General features: G+C 38.2%; 1 protein-coding gene across 1 annotated transcript in view; it reads right to left on the bottom strand.

Moving 5' to 3' along the window:
• Positions 1-16287, bottom strand: part of LOC113534431 (metabotropic glutamate receptor 4) — a 121855-nt gene that overhangs the window by 7558 nt on the left and 98010 nt on the right. The window contains exons 5-9 of the mRNA XM_026927231.3: positions 15550-15704; positions 15142-15282; positions 7327-7527; positions 4854-4990; positions 3726-4661 (exon numbers count right to left, since the gene is read on the bottom strand). Of these exons, the coding sequence (XP_026783032.1) occupies positions 3726-4661; positions 4854-4990; positions 7327-7527; positions 15142-15282; positions 15550-15704 (1570 nt within the window). The remainder of the gene's footprint in view (positions 1-3725; positions 4662-4853; positions 4991-7326; positions 7528-15141; positions 15283-15549; positions 15705-16287) is intronic.

The raw sequence follows: 16287 nt of genomic DNA on the forward strand, positions 1-16287 counted from the left end.
ATGTTATTCAAAGCATCTTCCAGCCTTGAAATACACCTGTATGTAAATAAGAGATGTTGGCCTCCCTCTCAAAGAGACAACAATTATTCTGTCAACAGCACAATACAGGATAAATCTCCAGCAAATGAACCATTTAGCACCAGTGTGACAGCCTACAATTCTCCCAGGTGAGGATGCATGCAAATAGCAGTCTGAGCGAGGTGGGCGGCTTGCACTCGGACCTCAGTATCAAACTCAGTGCTAATATCTACCACTTCAGGGGAGGACACATTGGTTTGTTCTCCCCTCTCGACCAGGAATTTCCCCTGCTGATTACAAACTATAGAGATTGTACCAGATGACTCCATTCAAACAATTCAGAAAACCCCCAGTGGCATTCATCACATTTACTTTGACACAAGCCATATGAGGTTGGCAGTCAGAATCCTGATAAGGCATCTGGCAGTAAACAGGCGATGAGCGACCAGGTTGACAGATGAAGTAAATCAGGAGCTAGGAGGAAGTGAGGCATTTAATTGCTCTGAAAAAACAAGTCATCACTGACTCTTTGTGTTTTGTTGTACTTGTCAGCTCAACTGATTGTGAGACATTCTTTTTTTGTTTTGTTTTTTCAAACATAGTGTGGGAATTTGCCACATTACAATTTTCTTCCATCTTTTTTTTTCGCAAATGGAGCATTGCGAGTGTGAGACCTAGTGTAGACAATTCTCTCCTATCCTATATTTCTCCGATATTGCAGATGAGAATAAGTGTAGTCATTTATGTGACTCTGACTATAGTACTTTAGATTGTTATAGGAACTCTGTAGCTGACTTGAGGTGGGTTCAGATATGCATCAATCCATCAGCTTGGATATATTACTGTTGAGTGATATTATTTATTTATTTTTGTACAACACACAACCTTGTGCAGAAGTAATTACCAATTTAATTTCACACTTTGTTGGTTATGTGTTTAATTACTTAGGTATAATTACTAAAGTAATGTTGCACACATTTAAAGGAACAATAGTTGCCTAGTAAAAATTCCCAGTCATTTCCATTCATTCCAACACCATGTTTGTTCCTCCTATCCTCCTAAAGATAGCTTAATTAAATAACCATGAAAAGGTGAAAAAAACCTTACCTTAAAATTAAAAACAGAAAGCTTTTCTAATTGAAATTAATAGAGGAGAGAAATGATTTTAGTGTGTGTGTGTGTGTGTGTGTGTGTGTGTGCATGACTGCGAGTGCGTGTGTTGGAGTCTTATTTTGTGAACTTGGTCTCAATCAGTTAAACATGCTATCATGACTGCATAAACATGGCCATGGTCTGGCTACTCAGAGTGTCGGTACAGTATAAGTCTCAACGTGCCTTGGTCTGGGGCTCAGCTCAGCTTGCTGTCTTAATAAGACAGCATTCTCTATGTAGCTTCCTGAAGGTGATAATCACCTCTTTGCACCACTTTTTGTGCTATGTCTCCTTTTTTTGTTCCCTTTTGCTGCATGTTAGTTGGGTTGTTACAGAATACAAATTAGCACATTATGTATTCAGAATAATACAAAATTGAGGCATCTTGATTCAGCTCACATTATATGAATACACAACCGTAATGTGGCTATAATTACACTTTGAAAATGAATATTTTAAAATACTCAATATTTTTAAATATTCAGACCATCGTATTTAACATTTAATATGCATTTAATCTGTCCAACCCTGGTTATACAGTGGATATAAAAAGTCTACACCCCTGTTAAAACTGCAGGTTTTTGTGATGTAAAATAATGAAACCAAGATAAATCATGTCAGATCTTTTTCTACCTTTAATGTGATATAACACTAATAAAATTCAAATGAAAAACAAATTGAAATGTTTTAGGGAGAAAAAAGTACAATAACCCGGTTGCACAAGTTTGCACACCCCCTAACTAAAGCTTTGATAAAGCACCTTTTGCTTGTAACACAGAACTCACTGTTTTTTGGATAAGAGTCTACCAACTTGGCACATATTTATTTGGCAATATTATTCCACTCTTCTTTGCAAAAATCCTCTAGACCTATGAAATTGCATGGGGATCTCCTGTGCACAGCCCTCTACGAGTCATTCTACAGGTTTTCAATAAGATTTACTTCTGGGCTCTGACTGGGTGATTCCAAAATCTTCTTCTCTGAAGCCATTCCATTTTTTTTTTACTTTGATTTGGACCATTATCACATTGGAAGGTGAATTTTTTCTTCATCTTCAGCTGTCTAACAGAGGCCTGCAGGTTTTGTGCCAGAATAGATATCCATGATTCCATCTGTGGGTATGGTGTTCTTTGGGTGGTAAGGTGTCTTGTTTTTGCGCCAAACATATCTTTTAGAATTATGCCCAAAAAGTTCTACCTTGGTCTCATCAGACCATAACATATTTCGCCACATGGTTTGGGGGTAATTTAGGTGGTTGTGGATGTTTTTTTTTTCCCTGTGAGAAAGTGTTTCTGTCTAGCCACCCTACCACATAGTCCTCATAGAATACAAGAGATTGTTGTCACATACAGGGAGTGACCTGTACTTGCCAGATATTCCAGCAGCTCTTTTAATGTTGCCGTCAGTCTCTTGTCAGCCTCCCTGATAAATTTTCTTCCTGTCCTTTCGTCTATTTTGGAGAGACATCCTGTTCTTGGTAATGTCACTGTAGTGCCCACCTGATTTGGGGTTAATCAGCATCACTTCATGACACGCATATAATAATTACTTTTGAATATAAATTTTAATGTGATCGGTGAATTCTGAGCTCATTATATTGTTTTTCCCCCTAAAATGTTTCTATTTGTTTTTCGCTTGAATTTTGTTGGTTGCTATAACAGATTTAAGATGGAAAAAGATCTGTGTAGACTTTTTGTACTCTGTTTTTTTTTTGGAACTCGTTTAGTTCCCGTATGATAATGAATAACCCAGAAGAAGCTGGTAATTTTGTAAACTAAGGTTTGACAACAGCAAAAACTTAGACAGATGCAACTAATGATGAAATCACTGAAAGCCAACCAATATATATACTATGTATACTATATATAAAACAAAAGTATGTGGATACCTTACCAATCACACTCAAATGTGCTTTTTGAACATCCCATTATACTGCATATGTAGTCCCCCTTTGCTGTTAAAATAACCTCCACTCTTACGGGAAGACCTTTCACTAGATTTTGGAGCATGGCTGTGGGGATTTGCCCATTTAGCCACAAGAGCATTAGTGAGGTCAGTCACGGATGTTGGATGAGAAGGCCTGGTGCATTTTGCATTCCAATTCATCCCAAAGATGTTCAGTGGGATTAAGGTGCTTGGTGCAGGCCACTTGAGTTCTTCCACACCAACCTTGGCAGACCATGTCGTTAAGGACCTTGCTTTGTGTACAGGGGCATTTGTGGGCCCCTTAGTTTCAGTGAATGGAATTCTTAATGCTGTAGCATACAAAGGCATTCTAGACAATTGTGTGCTTCACACTTTGTGGCAACAGATTAGGGAAGGCACACATATGGGTGTGATGGCCAGGTGTCCACACACCTTTGGCCGTATAGTGTATTCTCTGAGTAATGCCCTCCTTTGGAGGATGGTAGATGGCTTAATATCAAATTAATTATCAGTTCAGATTCTGATGATGCATTTTGCTTGAAGTCTAAATATTTAAAGCTATTCTGAATGCAATGTGATGCTAGGAAAGCATCAAAGAGTATCAGTTTCACTACTCCAGATCATCTTACCTTTTCCATTGATTGCGACGTGCCAAAGAAGATGGGGATAAATGCAAGCCAGATGATGCAGGTGGTATACATGGTAAAGCCAATAGGCTTTGCCTCGTTGAAGGTCTCAGGCACCCCACGTGTCTTAATGGCATAGACTGTGCATGTGACCATCAGCAGCATGCTGTATCCCAGCAGGCAGATGAGTGACAAGTCTGAGATATCACACTTAAGCACACCTCGTGCCATCTCTGGGTTTGACATGCGTTGGTCTTCATAGTCCACAAAAGCCTGGGGAGGATCTACCACAAACCAGATACACACCCCCAAGAGTTGGAGTGAGATCAAGATGAAAGTGATAACCAACTGGGAGGCTGGGCTAATGAACCGTGGGGCACTCACTGACATCTTCCCTTGCTCAAAAATACGGTAAATGCGGTTGGTCTTAGTAAGCAATGCAGCATAACTTATACTCATTCCAAGTCCAAGGAAAATGCGTCTGAATGAACAAATCCCAACATCAGGAGTGGCAATCATCAGGAAAGTGGTAGCATAGCAAAGGAAAATGCCTGTCAGCAAGACATAGCTGAGCTCCCGTCCTGATGCCTTAACAATTGGTGTATCATTGTAGCGTATGAATGTGACCACCACAAATAGTGTAGCCATGATGCCCAGGATAGCAAGAAAAACAGGTATGACCACCCAGGGTGAGCTCCATTCCAGCTTGATTATAGGGATGGGCTGGCAGCCTGTGTGGTTCTTGTTGGGTCGAAGGTCAAAGCGACACATCTTGCAAGTGAATGGGTCGGCTTGGTACTGGTAGCCTTCACAACGCTCACAGTGCCAACAGCAGCGAATGCCTTTCACAATCTTTTTCCGCCAGCCTGGCTTGCAGGGTTGGCTGCAGTTGGAGTAGGGCACCTGCCGCACACCGCCCGGCCACTGCATCATGGAGATCTGGGGCACCATAAGAAAATGTTTCATATCAGACATAAGCATACTTCTATCATACTTCTAATATACTTGTATATGAAAAATACAAGTGCAAATTGACCTTTGGAAGACACCAGTTATTCATAAATCATTGCATGTTTCAAGCTTTAATATGGAATGGACATGGGTTGAATTTGCACCCAAAGGGAGACTTACGTTAAGGTTGAGCTTGTCAATCCAGGTGCCAATGATTTTGTACTCAGCGGTTTTGTTATTTATCTGGTACTGGAAGATATCGTAACGACCTGGGGCATCTCCATTCTCATTGAACTGCACTGGATTGCCAGCTGTGACTGGAGATAAGCACGTAGGTACAGATAGTTATTCACAAAATGCATTCCAACACCACTGGTATGAACAGTATGGGCACATGTTTTGTGAGTACAACAATGAACAGTGTGCTAAAAGGATAAGAAAGTACTTTTGCTGAACAAATACCTGTTATATGGCCCAATGTGTGACAACATGTTCCAACAGAAGAATTGGCCAAAAACAGACAATGTGAAAAACAAATATTTTGGGCTATATCATCAATATACAGCTAGCATACACATTAAAATCACCCAGTCCTTATTTTCAGTTCCTTGCACAGCAATACACAGCTGTCACTGGATTGCTATTCCAAATTCCAGAACAAGCATGGCTTGGGTTCACTGAAAACCACTACAGATAATCACAAATGGTCAAAATATGTAGATAATTATGTCCACTTCTTTGTGCTTTGCTGGAAAACTTTTGATTCCTAATCCACAGTGTGAAGTGTGATGAATCAAGCTCAAACTCAGCTGGATTAAGGGCTTAAAATATTTCTCACCACAAAAACATACACACTGACTTCTCGCAGTACACTGTTGTTCCATTCGACTGGCGGAATGGAAATTGACTTATCGGACATTTTCAGTCAGTATAAACAAATGAATTATTTTATCACCGCAAGTCTGTTATAAGATTAGTCGGGACACTGTTGAGTTACTGTGTGTAGAGTATTGTGACTCTGTGTGTTTAGCTGCTGGTGAGCAGGACAATGGGAAAGGGGTGGGGTGTGAACCCCCTGCTGGGCAAACAATTCACACCTCTCCACAATAACATTGGTTCAGAGATAAAATGGACAGCAAAACTAAAGCTTTTTTGACAGTAAAACACCATATACAACTGCTGCAATAAAATTCCAACATTTAAACCTAGTAGGCTAGGTAAAAAATAAATAATAGTGGGAAAAACTGCAAATTCTTAAAGCCCTGAGTGTCTATTTTCATATGAGCCATTAGCCACTACTGTGGAGTGTGACATCACAAATAAATTCAATGCTGAACGCTGGCAACTCCAAAACAGGTGAAAATTCCATTTTTTTTGTCCTCTGATAAAACGAGTTAAAGGATTACTGGGATTTTGTGCAGGAGGAATATTTATTAAAGTAACATTTCAAACACTGATGCACATAACTGTAGTGATTTGCACCTTGGGAATACATACTTAGATAAGTGTATTACATTAATGCTTTCTCAATCAGATACCTGACAACCAATTTATCAGTTCTATCTTTATCAAAAGCAACTATGCTAAGCAACTATGGGTGATAATATAATTTGGTTTCCCTTTAGAGACCACATAACAGATGACCGCAATTTCAGCTACAACATTTCTCTTGAAGTCACCCTGTACTTCACAGCTGAACGTGAGCTATAAAAAATGAAATAGTTATGAATTTTGGATATCGCATTGATTTCAAGGCTTCTTAACATGGTATCTTGCAGTCCTTAAGACAGGAAATAAGAGGAAGGAATAATTCACGGTGAGCTCATCAGATGACAGATGACAGTAAGTATTTATGGAGCAAGTCATGTGGCCACTCTCAACATTATAACAATCTTTTTTTTTTTTGTCAAATTAAAATACAGTGAAAATATTTTTAGGTGACCTGATTTTACTTTTCTTTTGTGACCTGGCCAAAGCATTAGAGAATTAAGAATAGTCTAAACATGTTTATGTGTGATTGATCAAAATTTATTCATAAATGATCACAGATTGACATGTAATTTATAAATGAGACATTTCACAACTTGAACAAAAGTGTTTTTTTGTATATATATGATATATACTTTGTTTGAGACATTCATATTCTGTTACAAATACTACAGAAGGCACCACAGAAATAAAAACAATAACAGGACCACAGGAAACCAGAAGAGTGTTCTCCAGCACAAGTGAGGGCTGAACTGTTTAGATACTGAGGGGTCTTTCATTTTGGACCTGTCTCAATTTGCCTCTTAACCACTCCCACTTCACTGCAAGTGGCACTCCATTCTCACCCCGTCACAAAGAATTATGGGATGTAAATGTCAGAGGCAAGCCTGCATCAATGCAGTCTCACCTGAGAAGAGCTTTACAAGCTACCCTTTCTCAGTGCTAATAGTTTGGGACACACTCCAAGACTGCAGAACTTCACAGGAATACACAAATTGAGTCATTTAGCTAAGAGAAAACTGTGGGGCAAATTGAGGCACAGAGACAATCTCTATACTGAAAACCACGTTCAAACCAAACCAATTCTGGCCTCTTTGGCACTTGAATACAGGTGTATCTGAAAATGTATAGACTAATTTAAAAAGAGTAAGAGTAAGAGCCTAACCTGTGACATTGACTTTGCGGATGTACTTAAGAAGGAGGCTTCCATCGATAGGGTCCATTTTGGAGCAAAGTCCCACCTTTCCAGGACACAGGTCTCTGTGCATGTTATGGAGGGCATGGGCCATGGCATACACAGCATTGATCACAAACATCACTTTACCCTCCTGCTCATAAGCTGAATCTTTCCCAATCCTCTCTTGATCTGGAAGGAAATAGAGAACAGCCTAAATTAACATTTGGTCACTAATGTAAAATTAGCATTCACCAGTGCTTTTACAAATTAAAGGAAAATCAGTGGCTCTGTTATGCTATGGGGTATTTTGCTGGCATGGTTTGGGCCCATTTGTCCCCGTAGAGACTCACTGACTCACTGCAAATGATTACAAGTTATTCTAACTGATTGCTTTTATCCTATGATGACATTTCTATCCTGATGGGAGTGGTCTCTTCCAGGATGACACTGTCCCCATTCACAGGGCACGAGGGCTCACTGAGTGTAAATGATGTATGCTCTGGACTTTATTTTGTCACCTGTCTGTATATCTCTACCTGCCAGAGCAATTTTATTTGCAAACACAAACATGCCCTAGGCCAATAACGAGACATGACCAAGAGCCAAAGTCATTTGAATAATAAATTTGTTGAGATTTTTTTTTTGTGCAAATTGCCAAGACAAACTGCAAAAAAGTCAATGGTCCAAGTTGTTGGCCCAAATTAAACAGACTAATTTACTGTAATTACTTGGGAACTCACACACACTTCTCATTCCCACCTCCACTGCACGTAAGTGTTAAGGCCATTGCTATAGTGGATATAAAAAGGCTACACGCCTCTATTAGAATGGCATGTTTTTGTGATGAAACCAAGATAAATCATGTCAGATTGTCCACCTTTAATGTGATATAGCAACTAATAAAATTCAAATAAAAAACAAATAGACACTTTTTAGGGAAAAAAAAGAAAGAAAAAACTTACAATAACCTGATTGCACAAGTGTGCACACCTCTTAATACTTTGTTAAAACACCTTTTTCTTGTAATACAGCACTCAGTCTTTTTGGGTAAGAGTCTGGCAACTTTTATTCCACCCTTCTTTGCAAAAATGCTCTAGATCTATGAAATTGTGAGGGGATGCCCTGTACATAGCCCCTTTCAAGACATTCCACAGGTTTTTGATAGGATTTAGATCTGGGCTCTGACTGGGTCATTGCAAAATCTTTGATCTTTTTCTTCTGAAGCCAGTCCTTTGTTGACTAGGATTTGTGCTTTGGGTCGTTATCTCGCTGGAAGGTAAAATTTGTCTACATCTTCAGCTCTCTAACAGAGGCCTGCAGCTATTGTGCTAAAATAGATTGTCATTTGGCACTATCCATGATTCCCCCTATGTTGACTAGTGCCCCAGTCCCAGCTGAAGAGAAGCAGCACCATTGCATGATGCTGCCACCACCATGCTTCACAGTGGGTATGATGTTCTTTGGGTGTTAAGCTGTCTTGTTTTTGCACTAATCATATTTTTTAGAATCATGCCCAAAAAGTTCTACCTCAGTCTCATCAGACCATAACATTTTGGCACATCATTTGGGGTAATTTAGGGGTTTACTACAAAGGACTGGGTTTTTTTTCATGCGAAATGGCTTCCATCTAGCCACCTTACCCCACAGCCCAGACATGTGAAGAATACAAGAGAATGTTGTAACATGCAGGGGGTGACCAGTACTTGCATGATATTCCTGCAGCTCCTTTAATGTTGACATAGGTCTCTTGGCAGCCTCCCTGATAAGTTTTCAACTTGTCCTTTCGTCAATTTTGGATTGACGTCCTGTTCTCAGTAATGTCACTGTGATGTCCCATTTTCTTTACTTGTTGATTATGATCTTCATGGGGTTCGATGTACCCCTCTGCTGATCAATACCTTTCCACTGTGAGATCCGGTACATGCTTTATAAGTTATCTGAGTATCATGGCTTCAGCAGTCAGATGAAACGAAGAAAATGTCAAGAAAATCCTACAGAAACAGCTCATCTTTATTTGTTGTAAATCAGAATCACTTTACTGATGACAGGTGTATGATAATTACTTTTGAACATTTGTTTGAATGTGATTGGTGAATGCTGAGCAGTCACATGCCCCATTACAAAAGTGTGTACACACTTATACAATCAGGTTTTCGTCATTTTTTTTCTTTTTCGACTTAAAATATTTCTGTTTGTTTTCACTTGAATTTTATTGGTTGGTATATCACATTAAGGGTGGAAAAAGGTCTGACATGATTTATCTTTTTTTTTTCATCTGAAATTTTAACACAGGTGTGTTTTTATATCCACTGTATATTTACATTCATTAAATAATGGTAGATAATTTAATATGTAGTAAGGTAGTATAATTAGTTTTTGAATATGGAACTGCCTGCAAGTATTATAAGCTCACACAAATCTCCTGTTTTTCTATGTCCTCCTTTTTTTTTAACCACACAGATCTATAAGTATACTTTTGTGTGAGCACCGTGACTTTTTTCCAGGATAGGTCAGCTGGATTTACCATCACAGCCTGTTCAATAGAAAATTCAGAAAATTACAAAGATTACAAAATTAGGATGCTCCTAATTCACTGGGTCAACATGAAGCATTTGGCAGTAAAATGGAAAACATGTTGATGCTTTAATTATCCACTTCACTGCATATTATAATTTTCTGAGTGAGTCTAATTAAACGATCTTAAAAAAAATGTTGAAACATTTGATAAAAAAAAAAAAAAAACCTTATAAGTGTTTCCTTAAAACTATTACATTTCTGATGCCCCTACGTTCATGCCATGGATGATGAATGGAATAGGTCTGTTAATGCGGAAGGGTGGAAGCAAGAGTAATTATCTCTCTATTCTTTTATAATTACACCAGACAGCTGTGTATTCATTTGAGTTGGGGTTATCCAATGTTTTTTTAAAGATGTTAATTACAAAGGACTGGCTTCAATTGTGATTATGTTTAGTAACATAAGTAAACTGAAAAAGTCACATCATATGTCATGCGTGCAGAACTCAAACGCAGGTCACAATTTTTTTTTTTTTAGAAAAAGCCAGAAGTAAACTGTGGCAATTCTTTTTTATCCTTCAGACATTGGCCAAATTGTTGAAAGTTATATGCAGTATAAGACTTTAGAGGACTCCAGTTCAAGAAAATTCTTCAGAGTTGGATTTTCTCCACGTTTTTGTAATTTTTAGAGTCTGCTGCTTGTGAGGTGAACTGAAATTGCAATGAGAACACTGACAAGACTTACTTTTCCTCCACCTAACCCCATCTTCTCTGCTGAAACCATGCCAAATGAAATGTCTTTTTGGAGAAAAAAAAAAAACACAGTGGAGCAGCTCCATATCAGCAGGAAGAGGAGCTAATTTCCTGGCTGTAAAAATGTAAACCATAGCCTCAAATAAAGAAAAATTACAGTTTTTCTAAAGCATTTTTGAAATTATATGATTATTATAGGTCCAAAAAAGTTATATACTAAAAGGATTGAAAAGTAGGAACATACTGACTACTTAGTGTTCCCCTATATAAAATCCAAATGTTATTTGAAATTGTTAACGCAATAAGAAAAGGAATCTGATTACTGTCAGTAGTTGCTTTGGTATGAACTGATTTCAGTACTACTGTTCTTACAACTATATTGGCAATGAAAATTTGTCCATAGCATTAGAAAATAGAAAATTTGTCCGTGCAAGACAAATCTATAGCAATTACATACTCTCTTTAACCACACATATTTGTCTCACCTTCTCCACTAACACACAGTTTCCATCCCAAGTCAGAGCTGGCCCACACACACTCCACTAGCTAGCTTTCAGCATTTAGAGAAATCCATTCACATTAAAAGAGGCATCACAGAGGGGTTTTGTGGGTCTCAGTGGTGTCACAGGCTATGACAGAGTAGCACACTCCTTACCTCCTGCACTTTGTGCCACTCAGGGGCTGTAAAGATTTGAGCCTGTTTCCTCTGAAGGTGCAGTTTCCCCAGAGACTAATACCTCTATGTGTCCAGAGAAACTCCAAAGGACTTATTCTGCAGCATGCTCCAGTTCTCAATTTGTTTCATTTTGAAGTCTTATACCTAGGTGGTGACTTTGCATGTTCCTCCTTTCACACTTAACATTAGTGCAGTGACACTTATATTATTATTTACACAGTTTTATATATAGTCAGTTGAATAAGCTGTTTCACTTTTAATACTATTTATTTATACTATTTTCCTGTCATTTGGCAACCCAAGGTAGTAAATAAAATATCGGCTCCTGTCCAAAAGTATTGTCTCCACCAGTCCACCAAAAAACATCAAAGAAAAACCAGCTCAAAGGACTGGCCACCAGTGTTTATTTGGTAACTAAGAAACAGTAATAAAAACAGGATGTGTATATTTAACTGACCAAAGGGCAACTGATTTGGCATTCAGCAGCATTTGAATTATACTGTAACTGGATGTGCATGTGTCCAAATGAAGCAATTTCATGGAGCAATCCATTAACTTTTGGCTGGAGAGAAAAAAATAATCAGAATGGACATAGCCATCATGATGAAAATTTAGAGAGCACATTGACTGCTTCAGAAATTGTGTGCATTACTTTGCGCATTACTTAAACCATTAAACCCTTCCAGTTATGAAAAGGTAATTGTTCTGTTCAAAATAATTCAGGCACGATCGCTTGAAGGCTTTTGTCACCAACCTAATCGTTTAGGCAAGGTAATGTAATAATGCATGCCTACAGATAGTGCTACTGGAATTGCTTTCATTCTGTTAAGGGAACTACTTCTATAAATACAAAAACATAATATTTGAAATATTGTAAAGCTTCTTTGCATGTACAAACAATCCACAATTGTATTTTTCAGCTAGTTCTTTAGATCAGCCGTAGCAACACCCAGGCAACACCCACAGATCATTCAGTGTGCTCAATACATCAGTCCTAGAACAAATTTAATCCTTTCCCAAGCAATGACTTTATATAAATGACACACACAGTAATAAGGTCTGTAGCTGTTCTTTTTGTGGGGACTCACATGGTTGTTTAAGCCTGATAGAAGCAGGACAGAATGTTCATGCAGCAAACCAATAACTGGAAACAGCACGGACCTTCCTTACATGACCACAGCAGTAATGCAATGGAATCATAGTGAATTTGCTCACAGTCCTTTAAATGAAAACAAATCTCAAATACATAATTCAATGCACTTATTAAATTCATTTATACTACAGTGCTGTTGAATTCTCAAATCTGATTGGTTAGAAGGTGTTGATTTTGCTATAACAGCACAGCACAGTTTTCTGTTAGAAGATGTTTATTTACCCTTGGAAGAAGTCTCAGGCATTGGTGCTTTGTATCAGTCAGTAAGATTTCCGCTACACTTGTGTCTTTAGGGCATTTTTTTTGGTATTAATTTTAAGAGAGAGAAAAAAGGGAGGCTCGTGAGGGAACCAGGGTTTATACACTATATGGCCAAAAGTTTGTGGACACCTGACCATAACATTCATACAGCATGTGCTTGTTGAACATCCCATTCCAGATTTAGTCCCAATTTGCTGTTATTCTCTACTCCTCTGGGAAGGCTTTCCACTACATTTTGGAGCGTGGCTGTGGGGATTTGCCCAGTGAGCCACAAGGCCATTAGTGAGGTCAGGTACTAATGTTGGGCGAGGAGGCCTGGGGGCAGTCACCCTTCTAGTTCATTCCAGAGGTGGTCAGTGGGGTTGAGGTCAGGGCTCTGTACAGGCCACTCGAGTTCTACCACTCCAACCTTGGCAAAACATGTCTTCATGTGATAAGGACAATGTGCACAGGGGCATTGTCATGGTGGAACAGGTTTGTGCCTCTTAGGTCCAGTGAAGGGAAATTGTAATGTTATAGCCTACAAATACATTCTACACAATTGTGTGCTTCCAAATTTGTGGCACAAGTTTGGGGAAGAACCACATATGGGTGTGATGGCCAGGTGTCCGCAAACTTTTGGCTATATGGTGCATCTGTTATAAGGTAAAAGATAACAGGAACTAACTTGTCTCTCGGATGTTCCATAACATTAAATGTAACTATTAATGGGTAAAAAGTGCAATGTGTCATTCACTGGTAAATTAAATATTGTAATCATCAGCAAAACACTTTGGTATAAGAGGAATAAAAAACTTTGGGCTATGCTAATGAAAACCACTTTGGGCTATGCTATGAAAATAATCCACTCTGCTTCACACTGGGCTGTATCACACCAACCCCTATGTATTATTTTCTATAACAGCATTATACTAATTTTAAGAAAAGAATAACATTTGTGGGAAAACATGCCCATCCAGCTGTAGGCAGAGGACTTTAACACTATGTCAGTATTCTCTAGTAAGTACCCCATATTTAAACATAGGTAGTTGCAATGTTTTCAATAAGAATCAGCAATTATTGTCACTATTACTATTTGTCATTGTCACTATACATTGTATACACACCATTACTACCACTATTTGTGTTTCTAAATATTTATTGCAATGACAGTATTTATAACTCACACTATAAAGGACAATCATTTGCATTTAACTGTGGAACGATTTCAGAGTTTGCCTTTGTATTATGCTTTAGCCTATTCATTTCATTCACTTAATATATAAAAATTTACTTTCTGTTTTTATGCTTGATAGCTAAGGCATCAGATCAGTGTGCATTTGAAGGAAAACCAGCAAATGCAGTAAATCGAATAAATTGCCATGGAGACTTAGCGGTAGTTACCTTGATGCAGCTCAACTCCCCCATATTAAGAAAGAAGTGCTTACCTCTCATTATATTTCTTCCTTATAGATATTCACCCATTGTACTTAGGCCTAATCAATAAAGTGCACATTAGAAATGTAAGATTTTCTAGGGAATTCACAAGGTGAACCTAGCAATTACAGTACATAGCTGCAATGGAAAAATGGGTCTCTTTCATGCTAGATTCTGTTAGCTGTTATAGTGCAGACAGAAAATGATGGCTTATAACAACGTGTACAGTATAGGTTTATTTTTAATGACATAACATTAATACCATACGGTTGTTGTTCTTCTTTCAGCTGCTCCTGTTAGGGGTCACCACAGAAGATTGATGGTCTGCATATTTTTTTATTTGGGACAGTTTTTACACTGGATGCCCTTCCTGATGCAACCCTCCTCAATTTTACACGAGCATGGGACCGGCGATGGGAGTGCACTGTTGTGTGCAACCCTAGTGGCTGGGGTTGTTGCCCTGGCTGGTAATTGAACCCGGACCACAGTGGTGAGAGTGCCATGACCTAACCACTAGTCCTCCAGGGACCCATTAATACCATATAGTATATTCTGTAAACCTTGTGTTAATCGTGAGTGGTAATGAATGTGTCTCATTCTAATACAATCTGGTTCCCACCATCATCTAAACAAGCTCCTCCTGAGCTGGGTATCAAATTATGCTGAACCCTGAGGTTAATAACATTGTGGTTAAAACAGCCGGACCACATCCTAAGAAATGTATTTACTATCGTTGATGTTCTGTAGAACATTTACTTTCAGGAATCACAACCTCATCATAGTATTCAGGTTTATAGAGTGTGTGTGTTGTTGTCTTAAAATGGAGATGATTTGGTGCTCAGAATTGCATGAGTACAAAAGGGAACAGATGGTTTAAATGCAAACATTGTTTCTCAAATGATCAAAGAGTTTGCACCTGCTGTACCTTTGTGTATTATGTTGTATTACCTTCTCCTTCTCTCTTTCCCTCTCTTTCAGACATTTGCATTATTGTCTTTAGCCACCATGAATAATTAAATACTTCTTACTTGTGCATTTCTTAATGCCAGTTCCTTTCTTCAAGGCATTGCGGTTGAGTTTGCAGTTAAAATTATTCTCCCAGAATTCAGCAAACCAGACATTCCTCCTGTTGTTTTCCAACGTTCGCCCGATGAAATAATTATCAAACCCTGAGATCAGACAGGTCATATCAGTGTCAACGTCCACAGAAATTCAATTTCATAAGGTGCAGGATTAAATGTGTAATCCTATGAATTATATTACCATACTATTAACAGTTTTGTTCACACAATTGATTATGGGCCTATATACTGTTGTATTATGTAGTGTCATCAATCTGGCAGATGTACACTGGCTAATAGAGCAAACTGTACAATAGAGGGTGTTAGATTCAGGGATTAGATTGAGTCAAAAAGAGAACCTAATCGTTGATCTACCTTTGATAGCCTGGCGTTTGGGTAGGATGGTGATAGCTCCCTCCGCCATTTCCTCTTGGTGTAGCACAGGAGAGATCTTAGAGCCCCAGCTGTCTGATCCCACCCAAATAAAATGTCCTGTTTGGTTGGCTTTCTTTGCTGCCTGCAGGAGTCGCCTTGAAAGAGAAAGAAGATAGCTCAAATTCACAGTTAAAACTCTACACCCTAAGTTAATATATTCTTCATTGTCTACTACTGATTTCCAGACAATAAAACACATCAAATGGATAGTTTGATAATGACAATAAAGTAACAACAGAACAAATGACCAGACTATTTGAATTACAAGCTTTAGTTGCTGATGGAAAAATTACTTCAAAAGCATATTATAGAGTTGTATAAAAATGGTAAACTACAAAAGCCATTTTCAATTCAGAGTTAAACTGCAATTCCTGTGTGATCTAGTGCTACTTTTTCCAAACTTGCAAATGACTTTAAACACATTGATAATGCATAACACAACCCTGACAACAAATTAAGTATTCATTAATTATAAGAAATTAGCATGTTTGAGTTTTTACATATCTGGCTCTTTTCACTGAATACTGAAATTGAAAAAAAAAAAAAGTAGATGCTGCATTAGCTGCTGTTGCTAGCTATCAATATGTTCACCAAATATTAGGAAGTGTTAAAAAATAAAACAAACAAAAGAATTTACCAATTTTCACAAATTCAGGTTGAAATATATTACTAAATTCA

This window comes from Pangasianodon hypophthalmus, chromosome 2 (assembly GCF_027358585.1).
Source record: "Pangasianodon hypophthalmus isolate fPanHyp1 chromosome 2, fPanHyp1.pri, whole genome shotgun sequence".
NCBI classification, from domain to species: Eukaryota; Metazoa; Chordata; class Actinopteri; order Siluriformes; family Pangasiidae; genus Pangasianodon; species Pangasianodon hypophthalmus.